Source organism: Corythoichthys intestinalis, chromosome 2 (genome assembly GCF_030265065.1).
Source record: "Corythoichthys intestinalis isolate RoL2023-P3 chromosome 2, ASM3026506v1, whole genome shotgun sequence".
Taxonomy (NCBI): domain Eukaryota; kingdom Metazoa; phylum Chordata; class Actinopteri; order Syngnathiformes; family Syngnathidae; genus Corythoichthys; species Corythoichthys intestinalis.
The window spans coordinates 71,361,528-71,378,252 of record NC_080396.1 but is presented as its reverse complement, the minus strand read 5'-3'; the positions used below and the strand labels follow the sequence as shown (position 1 = coordinate 71,378,252).

At 39.5% G+C, this 16,725-nt stretch overlaps 2 protein-coding genes across 3 annotated transcripts in view; one reads left to right on the top strand and one right to left on the bottom strand.

Moving 5' to 3' along the window:
• LOC130929772 (histone demethylase UTY-like) overlaps nt 1-1,899 on the bottom strand; it is a 90,449-nt gene extending 88,550 nt beyond the window's left edge. The window contains exons 1-2 of the mRNA XM_057857268.1: nt 1,181-1,899; nt 1,004-1,067 (exon numbers count right to left, since the gene is read on the bottom strand). Of these exons, the coding sequence (XP_057713251.1) occupies nt 1,004-1,067; nt 1,181-1,512 (396 nt within the window). The 5' untranslated portion in view covers nt 1,513-1,899. The remainder of the gene's footprint in view (nt 1-1,003; nt 1,068-1,180) is intronic.
• Nucleotides 1,900-2,021: 122 nt separating this feature from the next.
• LOC130929778 (FUN14 domain-containing protein 1) lies at nt 2,022-16,650 on the top strand. Of its 2 annotated transcripts, none has more exons than XM_057857281.1 (5): nt 2,022-2,091; nt 2,300-2,465; nt 7,520-7,595; nt 13,248-13,382; nt 14,421-16,650. In XM_057857281.1, exons 1-5 carry the CDS (start codon nt 2,067-2,069, stop codon nt 14,496-14,498), a joined length of 480 nt encoding a protein of 159 aa, XP_057713264.1. In that variant the 5' UTR covers nt 2,022-2,066; the 3' UTR covers nt 14,499-16,650. The 2 variants fall into 2 exon arrangements, with proteins under 2 accessions (XP_057713264.1, XP_057713273.1); XM_057857290.1 differs by having other exon boundaries at nt 13,248-13,376; nt 14,421-16,630.
• Nucleotides 16,651-16,725: the final 75 nt, after the last annotated feature.

The following is a 16,725-nucleotide window of genomic DNA, read 5'->3' as shown; positions in this document are numbered from 1 at the left end:
CAGAAGTTCCCGCCCCCACGATATATGCTATTGTCGATTTAGCATATTATGGCTAATTGTATTGTGATGCCACACTGGATGCTTTAATCATAATAAATGTGGGTAAATACATGCAAACATGCATATTGGCCCAAAACAGCTAAGGAAAACCGTTGTCGATATTATCCGGCACAATTTTAAAATGCTTTCATTTAAACAACTCCACATTAAACAGAATGCATTTAATCGCAATTAATCTCACTCGATTGAAATGATTAACCCAGCCCTAATTTCAATACATTTAAAAAAAACATCCAAGAACACATCTAGACTTCCATCACTAGTCCGCCATGTCACGCCATCTTGGCCATCTTAAACATTCAAAATAACGTTTATAAGCATAAAAAACGACCACAAATAACGCCGTGCGTCATCAGTGGAATCACTTTTGCATTTTCGCGTGTCACAGCAGTCATCTTTACAAATACAAATGCATATTCCGTGCACCTAATATGAACCCAGCTCGTATTGTTTTCGAAAACACATGCAAAAAGAGCGTTCGCCGTTCGGGGTTTATTCATTCAAGTATTAGGTGATGAAATTCAACTTTTATGCACGTAATGACGAAAGAATCCTTATTAAAGTGGCGTGCTGCACAAAAGCGTGTCGACGACGTTTGTGTTGTGGTGCTACGAGACAAGCCGCTATGACACGCTAATGTTGACGACCATATAGTCAAAACACAAATTCAACGTTTTAGTCATTGTCGTAGTCGCTTTTAACCGAGACAGTGGGAGCGGAACGGGCGCAGGTGCAAGAGAGCTGACTAGCGAGCTAGCATGCTAACAGGCTAAGTGGCCTCGGTGTACTGTGCAAGAAGGCCGCCCGCTAACGCTAGCTAAAACCTAGCTAAAACCGCTTTAGGGGCCGATTCCCCGCTGTGCATTTTACTCGACTATTAACCGAGTTAGCGTTTTGGAGCAAAATGCACGTCTGTTTGCAAATGTACATTTAGTCTCGCTACCTTTATCAACAGGGCCTTGGTTCTGGCGCCATCTTCATGAAGCTTCTGAAATCCAAACAGTGAGCTGCAAGCAAAAAAAAAAAGACAACATAGGCGGCTCGCCGTTAGTCGCCGAGAAATCTCGCTCGATTGAACGCTTTTAGACGTCAGGTGGCGGACGGGTTCCCCCGTTCCCACCTGTCAATCCCGGCTAAAGCGTCCCTCTCCTGGGCTGTCAGTGTCGGAAAGTCCTCCTCTGTTTGACTGGCTTTTCCCGACGCCATTTTCTTTTCCTCATCACCAGCACCATCAGAAGCTGAGCCGAGACTCCGAGCAGCAGCAGCGCAGGCAGCGACGGCGACAGACACACTGCACGATTGCATGGAAAATCGCAAGGCAGAGGCGATCGGCTCGCTCCGCCGAATCGAACAGAGGGACGCCGAGAAACGAGAAGGATCAAAAACTTTTTTCCCAGCCTGAAAAGATGCGATTCGATGTAGTAAATCCTTTCCGGGGGACGCGCCGATCATCAAACGTCACATTTTTTCCTCCCGATTCCCGATCGAAGCCCGGCTCAATCGCGAGTACCTGAAGGCATCACCCGAAGTGTGAGTATTCCTCAATTAATCGCGTTTTCGGCCGACAAGATTAAGTTGTTTTAATTGTGTCACCGAAGCGAACCCACGCGCCGTTTAAGCCACGCCCTCACCTTGTGTTTCAGCCAATCAGATTGCGCGTAGACCACCATATGACTTCTCTGCTATAGTTTTTGTCGTGTTTAATAAAAGACGCGATGCATTTGCGTACCGGTCAGCGTGAGAATTTGTCAATTGTAACTCGCGTTAATTGGTTTAAAATCAAATTTTGCATCGTAAAATGGTGTATTTTTTTATCATAAAATGATTATATCCTCTTTGAATCGATTATTTCATTTTAATGCATGTTTCAATTTAAAATCCAATTCAGACTGCCCTCTTGTCAAATCGGAATCGTTCTGATATTTCAATAATAAAGTCACCGAGTTTACGTGGCAGCGCGTCATCAAGTGGGCGTGGTTTATATTGTCAACATCCTGTGAAATAAAATGGCGACCGTGGACCAAAGCGAAGGTGCGGGGATGATTTTTATTCGGATATTTTTTTTTAATTGTTTTGACAAACGGGATCGCTTTAAATACAGTAATCGGATGCTGTGATCGTTTATATGACTCATTACTATTAATATCGTTGTCATTTGAGGATGACTTGCTATTACTGGCGCTCCATTCATATTCCTATTTCGTAATTTACGTTTTGTTTTGTCGTTTCTTCTCGGCAGGCCAAGAAGAGCCGGAAAGTGAAGAGGAGGTTTACGAGGTAGTGGATCTGACAGAGTATGCTCGACGGCATCAGTGGTGGAGTCGAGTATTCGGGAGTAACTCGGGTCCCATCGCTGAAAAGTACTCGGTGGCCACTCAGCTAATGATGGGAGGAATAACTGGATGGTAAAAGAAGTCAAATGGTGCTGTGCACAGGGTTCTCAACTTGTGAAAATTGTCCAATAGGATTTTATTTCAGAAGCAAGGGCTTTTAACTCATTTTAACCCTTGCATGCATGAATTAAGATTTTCTTTAAAACACCTGACATGACAGTCTTTTAACTCTTTTACTGCAATTGACAGCGCTAGACGTCCAATCCATTTGGACTGGGAGGGGTGAACGGACAAGCCTTCCATTCGGACCTCCCAGTCGAAATGGACTGGACGTATAACGCGGTCAATGGCAGCCCCAAAATCAACAGGAAATTCTCCGAAATCAAAAGGAATTAAAAATGTACAAAAGTGACCCTGGAATTCCCCAAAATGTGCCTGAAGCAAAGGCTTAGGTTTGCATAGGGACGGTAGGGAGTAGGGACATAAAACTAGCAACTTTTCAGGATGCTCAAATTATCCCCACTAACTTTTAAGCAACCTTATTTGCATTATATAATGACTTCAGTTATATAGGTCATTTAGATTGCCTTCCTATATGTTGTCAGGATAGAATTGATCCTACCATTATTAAGTGAATAACAGTACTTTCATTATGCTCAGACTTACACTGACCCCTTTTCACTCGCTGAATGTTCCAGTCCATTTTTTCCCCCTCAAACACACGTTTGATTGGCTGATGACTTGAACCCCCCCCAACCCACACACACCCATTCACAGCCGACAGAAATCCAACATGCCGCCTCCCCTGCTCCCTTCAAAGACGAGGGATATTAGAAAGTTTTTTTCCGCCACCAGCAGCCACTGTAACTAATGTAAAAAAAACATCAATGTTGTGGTGGTGGGGAACACTCCACTAATGTTGCTACTGCTACAGTGCTTCAAGTTGATTTTACTGAGATTTCTTGAAATAAGAAAAACTAGCTGAAAATAAGATTAACAGACTTATTTTAGGCAAAAGTTGGTATATTTAATCTTAAAAGAAAAACTTGTTCGTCAGAAATGTTCTTAATTTGAGAATATTGTTCAAAACATTATTTGAAAGAATTTGTTTTCTTGATTTAGGTGAAAAACGACCAACTTTTAGATGTATGGGCTCAATACAAAAAAGTAGTAATATTTAAGTGGAAGAATCTGACGCATTAATCTTTTAACTAGCCTTTAACACTAAAAAAAAATTGAGAAAATTATTTGACTAGATTTAACAAAATTTATCAGATTAAGATGTTATAAATTTGCAGTGTGAAAGTTAGTATAGGTCAATACAGATTTATTTTGCATTAATCATTTAGCCTATCAATTAATTGGGTTCATATTGGTGAGAAATGTAGCCCTGACCACCATTCACCAAATATGTTTGGTCTTATTAATGTCCCGTCCCCAGCAAAAAGTGTACATGCAGGTTTTGCTGATATATCGTCCATACCAATGTTAAGACCAAGCCTACGCCCTTGGCCTGAAGTGACCTAAAATGAACAGGAAGTGACCTGAAAATACTCTAAAATAAACAGGAAATGATCCAAAAATTTACAAGTTACCCCGAAATGCAGCGAAATGAGCCGGAAGTGACCAGAAATCAACAGGAAATGACCTGGAAATTGTCCAAAATAAAAAGGAAATTATTAAAAACTGCAAGAATTTACCCCCGTATGAGATTTTGACGGTACGATAACCTTAAGCAAAAATACTGCGGTATCACGGTATTACAATTATAGCTCTAAATGTGTTACTTGAGATGTATGGGTTTAAAAAAAAAAGCAAAACGTTTTTTCCCCATTGAACAGGGTTTTTTTTCACAAGATATTTGCAAATTGGAGCAACAAAATGAATATAATTTTAAAATAAATAAAATAAGTGAAATATTTTAAATCAAATTTAAATAGAATTTATAGCCTAAACCCACAGCCACAACACAAGTTGCTCAACATTAGAACAAGAACCCTTGGCAATATAGAACTGGACTTAAACAATATATGATCAAATTTATTTTATGTAAAACACATACCACTACTACTATTAATTAGGGCTGTCAAAATTATCGCGTTAACGCGCGGTAATTAATTTTTTGAATTAATCACGTTAAAATATTTGACGCAATTAACGCACATGTCCCGCTCAGAAAGTATTGTGCCTTTTGGTAAGTTTTACAGCAAGGCTTTTTGTGCTGTCCAACAGCGAACTCTTGTGGTCGCTGTGCGACATGGTTTATTGTTTTCTTGCCAGTTCATTATGGCTGCACGACGTCTCGGGCTGATAATGTTGTGCTTATATGATCCTTGGACAAGATTTGTCCGTAAGTATGGTTGTTGTAAAGAATGTACATATAATGTTAGTAAGCGAAATGTTATATTTTTTTGTATGAGACGCTTTTTGTTTATATTTAGTGAACCTGTATAGCGTGCTAAGCTAATGTTGTTGCTAATGCAATGCTTGTGTACTTTTTTTTTTGTAGTTTTACGACGGTCTAAAGAGGACAATGGTTTGAGGCTATTTTATTAATAAATCAGATGAAAAAGGAAGAAGTCTAATTATTAAGGCGTCGTTCACTAGCTGTCTAGCTTTGGAAAAAGTAGACACTTCGGAGTGAGGACAGCATAGACAGATTTAAATGACAGTAGAGTGAAATGCCCACTACAGTCCTTATGTACCGTATGTTGAATGTATATATATCCATCTTGTGTCTTATCTTTCCATTCCAACAATTTATTTTACAGAATATATATATATAATTTACAGAAAAATCTGTCATATTTTATAGATGGTTTGAATTGCGATTAATTGAGATTATTTACGATTAATTTTTAAGCTGTAATTAACTCGATTAAAAATTTTAATCGTTTGACAGCCCTACTATTAATATAAATTATTTGAATATTAATGAAGAGCGAGAGAGACAGAGCGCGTGTGTATGACTCGTCTCATGATTTATACATTATACACACCCATCTCTCAACACAGAAAGTCGCCAGAGAGAAAGAAAAAAAAACACCACATGCTATATTATGACAATGTTATTTTAACCAGATGTTTACAATGGCAGAAGACTTTCCAAAAGTAGGCTAATGGTAGAGAGGAAACTAGTTAGCAGTCTTGGCATGCTAACTAGCCACATTATCTGCCTCGTTAACAAGCTTCCATTATAGTATTTGTTTTACCATCGCTAGACACTAAACACGCTGGAGTGAACTCTCATAGCTGGTGGGAAACGTTCATGACAGCGTTTACCTTAAATTTTGTGTAAAATGACGGATGATGGTCAAGTAAATTTGAAATCATGTTGGAGGTCCAGTTGTCCTTCCCCCTCTAAGATGTGGCTGCCTGTTTTTCAGTAGCTGAAGTACTCTCATACTAGCGACTTTTGTCTTTTTTGAGGGTGGGGGCTCAGGTGTATTGTCACCGACAGACACAGGACAGAGCAGCAACCGGAAAGGGAGGGGTGAGCGCTGCCTCTCCAAGCCACGGAATTCTCTCTGCATTTATGGGACATAAAAAATAGCTAATACAGTACTACGGTATGATGGGAAAAAATTGTGGTTTTGAAACAGTGATGTTTTCATACCACGATCAACCATGACACCGGTAATCGGCACATGCCTGTACCAGAATGCCCCAAAATGTACCTAAAGTGACCAGAAATCCACAGGAAGTGACCTGGAAATTATCCAAAACCAACGGGAATTAAGAAATGCACAAGAAGTGACCCCAGAATTCCCCAAAATGTACCCAAAGTGACCTAATTACAACAGGAACTGACCTGATAATACCCTAAAATCAACAGGAAATTATCCAAAAATGTTAAAGTCACCTTAAATGTACCTAAAGTGGGCAGAAATCAACCGGAAATGACCTGGAAATGCCCAAAAATCAACAGGAAGTGACCAAAGAACAGGAAGTATCCTGGAAATATCCAAAAATGCACTGAAAAATGATCCAAAAATGTTCAAGATGTGATGCCGGAATGCCCCATAATGTACCCAAAGTGAACAGAAATCAACCGAAAGTGACCTGGAAATGCCCCAAAATCAACGGGAAGTGAGCAAAAAAAGAGGATGTTTTCTGGCAATTCTCTAAAATAAACAGGAAATAGTTTTGAAAATGAACAAGTGACAAAAGAATGCCCCAAACTGTAGCTTAATTTCCACAACAAAAGGCGCACCTTATATAGATCAATATTGGCTAATCATGGCATGACATTTCCCTTTACCGCAGCGCCATCTAGTGGATGCATTACACAACCCCAAACACTACTACTACTACTGCTCCTTAATAATGCACTGCACCCTTTCTATATATCTATTTTTTCAATTTTAAAGTTTTAAAATAGGCCATTAATTGAAGGTGTGCCTTATAGTGTGGAAAACACGGTACTCGAAGATACCAGAAACCACTGGAAATGCCCATCAACAGGAATTGACCAAAGAGCAGAGAGTGTACTGGAAATGCCCTAAAATAAACAGAAACATTTCGAAAAATGTACAAGTGACCCGAGAATGCCCCAAAATGTACCTGAAGTAACCTGAAATCTATAGAATGTGACCCTGGAATGAAGAAAACTGTACCTGAACTGACCACAAATTAACAGGAAGTGACCTGGAAATTCCCCAAAATAAACAAGAAATTATTTTAAAATGTATAAGTGACCCCAGAATGGCCGCAAATTTACCTGAAGTGACCTGTAATCAACAGGAAATGACTCTGAAATGCTGCAAAAACTAATATGAAGTGACCAAAGAACAGGAAGTAACCTGGAAATTGCCATGAATCAACTGGGAAATTATCCCAAATTGTACAACATGTGAACCCGAAATGATCCTAAATGTACCTGGAGTGACCTGAAAATGCCGCAAAATCAACAGGAAGTGACACAGTAGCTTTTAACTCAGTCACTGCTATTGATGGCGATGAACAGCAAATATGTATTTAAAAATCAAAATGAGTACGTTTTAAAACCGATTTCGATCCTCTGAAAATAACACAATTGGTTGGGGCACATTGCTAAGCGTGACAGTTGAGATCCCTCATACATCTGGTTGAGTGGTGCTGAAGAGTGTCATTCATCTTGTGTGCAGGTGTGCTGGTTATGTCTTGCAGAGGGTTGGGAAGGTCGCAGCAACTGCTGTCGGTGGAGGCTTCCTCCTTTTACAGGTAAGCTGCTCATGCTGAAAACAGCAGCTTATTCAGTTATATCTGGCTTCAAATAATATTTAAAAACCTGGATTTTTTTGTACATACAGTGTATCACAAAGTGAGTACACCCCTTGCATTTCTGCAGATATTTAAGTATATCTTTTCATGGGACAACACCGACAAAATGACACAATGAAAAGTAGTCTGTGTGCAGCTTATATAATAGAGTTAATTTATTTTCCCCTCAAAATAACTCAAAATATAGCCAATCATATCTAAACCCCTGGCAACAAAAGTGAGTACACCCCTTAGAAACTACGTACATCCTTAAATGTCCAAATTGAGTTCGGGTCATTTTCCCTCCAAAATGTCATGTGACTCGTTACAGGAGTGCTGTCAGCATTGCTGCAGAGATTGAAGAGGTGGGGGGTCAGCCTGTTAGTGCTCCAACCATACGCCACACTCTACATTAAATTGGTGTCCCCAGGAGGAAGCCTCTTCTGAAGACGGTACAGAAGAAAGCCCGTCCGTCTCATCAGACCATAGGACAGACATGTCCAAAGTGCGGCCCGGGGGCCAAATGCGGCCCGCGGTCAAATTTCATCCGGCCCCCATCCTCTGTCATAAGATCAGTAACGTCTGGCCCGCACACAGACTTAATAAATTGGTCAGCAGTACTGCTACCAGCATATGAAGTAGCTTACACACGAAATGCTGCTCCTCAGTTACCCACTAAAAGGCAGCAGCACTCTAAGCAACATTACCCCGTGTGATCCTTGACTTCCAATTTTCTAAAATGGCGACAATCCACAAAAAAAAAAAAGTTGACTGCGACGGCTGACGCTTCAAAGATAGGTGGAAAATGGACTATTTCTCCAATAAAATACGCAACAACTGTGTCTGCCTCAGTTAGTCAGTCGCTGTTTTTAAATAATTCAATATGAGGCGATATTACCAAATAAGACACGCTGACATGCACAACAAGATTACAGGGAAGATACGCAGCGAGAAATTGAAGCAACTTTTGAAGCTAGTTTAATTTCACAGCAGCAGTATTTCGCTAGAGCCTGAGTCGAAAGAGAACGCTAGTTGCGAGATTGTTGAAATTATTAATTAAAAAATAAATAATAAAGCAAATGTGACACACAGAATGGCTTGCTAAAATTTGCTTAAATATATTGTTCCGCGTAAAGGACCTCAGCCAAGGTCGGCCCCCCACATTTTTACCACACCAAATCTGGCCCCTTTTGCAAAAAGTTTGGACACCCCTGCCATAGGACATGGTTCCAGTAATCCATGTGCTTTGTTAACAAGTCTTCAGCAAACTGTTTGCGGGCTTTCTAGCCATGTACGCCAATTTGATGTAGAGTGCGGCGTATGGTCTGAGCACTAACAGGCTGACCCCCACCACCACCACCTCATCAATCTCTGCAGCAATGCTGACAGCACTCCTGTAACGAGTCACATGACATTTTGGAGGGAAAATGATAAGCAGTACTCAATTTGGACATTTACAGATGTACACTACATAGTTTCTAAGGCAGGGGTGGGCAAACTATTCCACAAGGGGCCGCAGTGGGTGCGGGTTTTTGTTCATACCCATCATGAGGACAGCCTTTCATCAATCCGGTTTCTTACAAGTGCAATCAGTAGATTGCAGTCAGGTGCTTCTATTTTCCAGTGATACCTCATTGGCTAAACTGCCTGTGCTGAATAAGTTGGAACAAAGACCAACTGCGGCCCTCGAGGACCGGTTTGCCCACCCCTGTTCTAAGGGGTGTACTGTACTCCCTTTTGTTGCCAGGGGTTTAGATATTAATGGCTATATTTTGAGTTATTTTGAGGGGAAAATAAATGAACTCTATTATATAAGCTCCACATAGACTACTTTTCATTGTGTCATAGTGTCATTTTGTCAGTGTTGTCCCATGAAAAGATATAAATATCTGCAGAAATGCGAGGGGTGTACTCACTTTTGTGATACACTGTACACTGCTATTGACAGTGATGGACATCAAATACATTTGAACCGGGATGGCTGCCATTGATGGGTCACCTCCTCTTGATTTTAGGATCACTTTCTGTCGATTTTGGGGTGTTTACAGGTCTTTTCCTGTTAATTTATTCCCTGCCATTGACAACTATAGACGTCTCTGTACATTTAAACTGAGAGGGATAGCTGTCAATGCTAGTCTTTCAGCGCTATTGACAGCACGAGACGTCCAATCCATTTTGGTGGGAAGCAGACCCGGCTGCAGAAAGAAATTACAGGGGGGGCATTGTATTTATTTGGGCGGGCACACTTCTTCAACATAAATTTAGCCAGAACAGTGGCGATTTTACCCGTTATATTTTCTGATGATGGTGTCAGTCAGGGAAACTGCAGGAGGTGGCAGCGCTATCCCTTCATGTTGACTTTCGGCCGCATCTTTGTCATGGCTTGAGTTCGTCTTAGTTTCTGGAAAAAAACACGGATGTCCATTCCGATTTGAATTAGCAACGGAGGAGCCGCTCAATGGCGATTTCTGTAACCGAAGCAATCCCTATCCAATCGCAGTACCCAATGGCCGGCAACTCGGCCCTTATCTGTGATTGGCTAGAAATTGCTTTCATTCGCTGCTCTGATTGGTTGAATTGAATGACGACATATCAAGATAGAATGAATAGAGCAGTGTTTTTCAACCTTTTCTGAGTCACGGGACGTTTTTACATTGGAAAAAATCTCGCGGCACACCACACCAAAATGTTACACGTTACTTTCTGTACAGTATATTTAATTATAAAATAATTTCTCAGTATATATACTTACTCAGTGATGTGAAACTTGAGCTGTTAAGATGAACTCAAAGCCAATAAACTGGCAGGAATCTTCTTCAACAGCTCTCAGTCTCTCTGTTTTTATTTTTTTTAGCAGTTAGGCTTGAAAGTCAGAATTATCAGACAGGGGGACTTGAACAATGTCTTCAAGCACATCAGGGCTGGTCATCTCGCTGACAATGGCTTTGCATGCAGGTAGTATTAACGTCTCTGGCACAGTTTGGGACTTTTTGGATTTAGCAACAAAGTAACTGGCTTTCAGGGCTTTCTTATTTACCCTTGTAGTTTTTCTCAAAAAAGTTGCCCATTTCTCTGTTTTCACAAAGGCAAACAGAATAGTCCATCGACTTGTTCTGAGGCGACGGGCGTTCATTTGGAGATGACGTTTAAGCTTGTATGGCGCCATGGTGCTAGATAGCTAATTGTGTCGCGTTCAATTACTGCTCGGATTTTTAGCCATCACCCACCTTGCTGTCCTCGATAATGTGTTGGAATAAAACACAAAGGGAGGATTGACGGTCGTCACATATGGATAAAATGGAAAGGACACTTTTGTATATATCGACACATGACAAGTCAAATGATGAACAGTAGACGTGCTGGGTCCACATTGTTGCGGAGAGAAAGGTGCCTGATGGCTAGAAATCCGAGCAGGTATTGAACGCAACATGAGCCTCGCTCATCTGCACATAACCGAGAACTTTTTGTCTACTCCTTCCTTCCTAATGCAACTTTGCCCGACAATGTTTAAAAAAAGCGACATTGGATAATTCCTCGCGGCACACCTGACGATCTCTCACGGCGGCGGCACAAACGGTTGAAAAAAACTGGAATAGAGGGTTCGTCATCTCCGTGTGTGTTTTTGTGGAAGATTTAAAAAAAAAAAAAATTACACAGTTTTACCAGTCGTTACCCAGTACTATACAGTACAATAATAAACTGTGTAATAATTTCAGTCGATTGGGGTATTAATAAGTGACTTCCTAACTAATTTTTATTTATTTATTTCAATTAATTTAATTAATTTGTTAAATTACATTTAAAATGATTACATTAAATTTATTTAAATTTGATTTAAATATAATATTTAAAATAGATTTATTTGTTTGTTTTGATGCTGTGGCACATGCGGGTCAGTTTGCGCAGCACATTTCAGACTTTGAATTAGTGCGCGTACGTGATACTTGAACGGGCTAAATGGACAAAGGCAGTCTGGAGAAAACAGACCAAAGAACTGTCTGAGGATTTGAGAAGCAAAATTGTTTGGAAGCATGGGCAATCTCAAGACTACAAGACCATCTCCAAAGACCTGAATGTGCACAATTTTGCTTCTCAAGTCCTCAGGCAGTTTCTTTCCTCTATGGTCAATGTGGTACACACAAGGACACAGGACAGAGGTTGAGTCAACTTTAATCCATTTTAACTGGCTGTAAGTGTGATTTAGTTATTGCCACCACCTGTTATGTGCCACAGGTAAGTAACAGGTGCTGTTAATTACACAAATTAGAGAAGCATCACATGATTTTTCAAAGGGTGCTAATACTTTTGTCTGGCCCATTTTTGGAGTTTTGTGTAAAATGATAATGATTTCTTTTTTCCATTCTCTTTTGTGTTTTTTCATTGCAAGCAAAATAAATGAAGATATTACTACCAAAGCATTTGTGATTGCAATCATTTTCTGGGAGAAATTGAGCATTATCGGACAGATTTGCAGGGGTGCCAATACTTTTGGCCAGCAGTGTAAATAATTCCCGTTTAGAAGTTTATAAGATCGATAGCATGCACGCACAGTCTGTGCATGACACACACATACGGACAGTTTTCCGTGACTGCCGGCCGTGTAGGCAATCTTGAAATATTGCTCATATGGAGCAGAGAAAACAGAGCATTGTCAGACTTATCCTCAACCCATTTTATTTTTTTATGACTGTTGTCAAGCCCAACCCTTCCCCAAAAGCCGTGTTCAAGGCAAGCAAGGCGCTAACGCACAGCTGCACTGTTACCGTAGCGCCCTGCCTCTCGCTCTTTGATGACGTATTTGCTGCATGAATTCCGATTTGGGAGACTTGACAGTTCAGACCGCCGCGACATTCTGGAAAAATGTGGTCCAGATCAGATTTAAACCACGTACGAAAGTAACCCAGATCGGATTCGAAATGGTCCACTTCTATGTGACTTGTCCCAATCAGACCGTAAAGTTAATGCCTCACTCGAGTTGGAAAAACACGAAAAAAAAATGGGATCCGTGCATTAAGACCTGCAGTATGAACCTATCCCTACTGGTGGATCTATTTGGACACTGACTGTTTAATTCCCGTTGGTTCTGGGTCAGTGGTCACTTAGTATTAATTTTGGGTCGCTTTCTGGTGATATTTGGACATTTACGGGTCACTTCCTGCTAATTTCGGGGCATTTACGGTTCACTTCCTGTTGATTTTGGGGCATTTACGGATCACTCCCAGTTGATTTTGTGGCATTTCTGGGTCAGTTCCTGCCGATTTAGGTTCAATGTAATGTAATATGAATCGGGGGTGGTGATTACATTTTAGGGGCGAGGTCAAAGGTCACAGAGGTCAGAAAATTTTGCGATAACTCACAACGATAACAGCTATTATCAAACTTGCATTATACTTTTGTAATATGAAGCGGACAAGGGGATTACGTTTTGGGGTCAAGAGGTAAAAGGTCGGAAAAGGACTGTGCATTTACTGGTCTATTCCCATATTACATCCTGGTTCAAATAGACTTGTTGTGGCAGCCAATGAGATAACTGAAAGCCTTTTGAAGGGTTAATATTGAGAAATATAAAGTTTGCGTCCATTTTTTTTTTTTTTTTTTTTTTTTTAAACCCAGATTGCCAATCATAGTGGCTACGTCCAGGTGGACTGGAAGAAAGTGGAGAAGGATGTGAACAAAGCAAAGAAACATCTGAAGAAGAAAGCCAACAAAGCTGCCCCAGAATTAAACACATTCATTGAGGAGGTAAAGGTACCTGGAATATACCTTTTTTTTTCTTTCTTTAAATGGGTTGGATTTATAGCACCATCAATGGCAATCAAGCAGACAGGTACCATGTTAAAATACCTCATGATATTATTTCATTATTTCAAAAGAATTTTTGTGGATTGAAATATAAGGCTTAGAATTATGGGACAAGCACTTCCAAATAGAAAGGTAACATAAATGATGATTTGGTTTATATTTAGCTTAATCGATTAATGTACATTTAACAATTAGAAATAAGGAGTTTGGAGGAAGACATAAGTACATAAAAATAGTATTTATAATTTTTTTTTAAGTGAAAAATACAGGTAACCATATGCAAATTCCAAATCAAAGATTCATTTTAAATATTAAAAAAAAAATTAAAATGTTTACATGTTTTTGAAAAAATAGAAACTCTTAAAATACAAATTAAAACAAAATTTAAAGTATTCTAAAATTTAATGAATTTAAAAAAAAAATAAAAAGGAATTTATTGATGAGCCTGTTTTAATTTTTTTTTTTTTAAATGTTATATAGTTTTTCTTATTAAGAGTTTCTAATTTTGCTTTTTTTTCCATTTAATTTTCCATTTCTATGATTATTATTTCCCCCAATGCTTTTTGCGGTATATTTTTAGTGCTGCAATGATTAATTGATTAACTCAAGTAATTTGATTAGAAAAAAAGATTCACATTCAATTTTGCTGCTTCAAGTATTCCGTAAAGTGGCATTGTAATGGTGTGTTTTGAAAGTGTTTGCATTTAGTTTTGATTTGGGTGGATACACTGCCCTCTAGTGGTAACGGTGAATATGACAACTCGTTTCACATGGCTGAATCCAGCTGCTCCCTGTTAAAAAGTTTTTGTTTGAGCTAATGTCTTTTTTAATACATTCATGATTTATAGTTAGCCGTTTTTTGTGGCAATGTGTTTGAACCATTTGTTAGTAAAGGTCTGAATTTAGTTTTTTGTTGTGGGACAACAATTTGCATGAATTGGGTAGAAACTTTTTTTTTCCACTCTGCCGATTTTTATCACGCAGGCTACCGATTTTATCAAGCGGAACATCGTCTTGTCCAGTGGCTTTGTTGGAGGATTTTTCCTTGGTCTGGCCTCCTAAAAGACCCCATCAATCTCCTAGTCCTGATCGCCATCGCGTCCTTGTATATTTCCATCTAAGTGACTTGACCATGATGAACATCTTTTGTTGTGTATAGAAACCATGCTGGATTATAGCTTGTTTTCCATTGCAAACACTGAGCCTAAACTGACAAATGTTTTTATCCATCAGTGCTCTCAAACCAATTTTCACTTCTCCATTCCAACCAATACAGCACAAACTCCATGTTTCTATTTAAGTGGTCATTATTTATGACTTCCCTGAATTGCACCAAAATCAATAGGAAGTGACCCAGGAATGCCCAAAAATCATTGTAAAGTGAACCAGAATTAACAAAGTGACACGAAATCAACGGTGAATTTAGAAATGGTCCAAAATTACCAGGAAGTGACCTGGGAATGCTCAAAAATCATAAAGTGAATCGAAATTAACAGTGACACAAACTCAACAGGAAGGGAATTTGGAAATGCCGCAAAATTCACGGGAAGTAACTTATCAACAGCAAGTGAGCCAAAATGAACAGGAAGTATACCAGACATGCCAGAAAATCAACAGGAAGTGACCCGGGAAGGCCCAAAAATCATCAGAAAGTGAACCAAGATTAACAAAGTGACACGAACTCAACAAGAGGTGAACTTAAAAAGGCCGCAAAATTAACAGGAAGTAACCCGTGAATACCAAATAAGCCAAAATGTACACGAAGTAACGCAAAAATGCCACAAAATCAACAAGAAGTGACCCGGGAAGGCCCAAAAATCCTCATAAATTGAGCCAAAATTAACAAATTGACACAAAATAAACTGGAAGTAACTAATGAACACCAGGTGAGCCAAAACAAACGGGAAGTAACCCAGAAATGTCTGAAAATCAACTGGAAGTGACCCGCGAATACCCAAAAATCATCATAAATTGAACCAAAATAAACAGGTAGTGATTTGAAAATGCACCAAAATTAACAGGAAGTAACCTGTGAAGAGCAAATGAGCCAAAAATGTACAGGAAATAACCCCAGAATGCCCAAAAATTAACAGGAAATGATCCAAAACGTAAAGGAACTGACTCCTAAAGGCCCTAAAAACAAGTCAAATGCAAAAATATCCTCAATTACAATCAAGAGTTGACAAAAAATAAGTATACGGTAGATACGTTTGACAGATTTCATTTCAGTCACGATACTTTTGACAACCCGATTTTAAGACACTAGAATGGTGGAGATTGGTTTGAGGCCACTTACATCATGAAGTACAGTGATACCTCAGCTCACGAACGCTTAAGCTCACGAACTTTTCGCCTCAAGAACATTAAATTCGCGAGCATATAGTCTCTGCTGATGAACTAGTTTTCGGCGGACGAACCAAACCACGCGGTCGAACAGCGCCACGAGAAGCTGACGCACGCTCACGGCGTCCCAGTTCGTCCCCTCCCTTTCGTTGAGTGCGGACGTGGTTTGTGTTTGATAGACATTTTGGACCATATTGAGTATACTTTTGCTATTATGGGACCGAAAAAGACCCCACCACAGGCTAGTGTTAAGCCTAAAAAGACATTAAAGAAAATAAGGTATATTTTTGTGTAGTTTTAAGGCTTATTTAGTAGAAAATTATGTTTTATGGGGACCTGGGAACGGATTATTCTCATTTTAATGGTTTCTTATGGGACATAAATGTTCGGAAGACGAACTTTTCGCCTTACACACACTTTCTGGGAACCAATTATGTTCGTGAGCTGAGGTATCACTGTACTTCAACATAAAATTTGCCATATTTTCTAAACCAGCACCTGCACTAAAATTCCTAATAGTGAGACGTTTGTCACCCCAAAAAATTCACCTTCAACCAGTTTTGTTCTAAAAGTCGCAGGGTTCAAACTGAAAAAACTAGCGGCTTTTAGTCTGAAAATTAGGGTAGCTTCACTGATATGACATTCATCTGTGCTTTTTTCTTTTTTTTTGCCTTATTCTATGTATGTTATGTTGTACTTTGCCTCATGGATATTTTTTTGGGGAACTTGACAGTTTAACGTTTACATTTTGTTGCGACTTGTCTTGTTTTAAGATGAACAAATATGAATTTCGATGTCAGTATTAAAGAATTAAATGTTTAATTTGGTCATGGGCACTTATTAACTCATTCACTCCCAGCCATTTTCACCGGTGCAACCCCCTTCGCTCCCGGCCGTTTCACTGGATTTTGACTGATTTTGCAAGGCCCACAGAAAATTCTGTTCT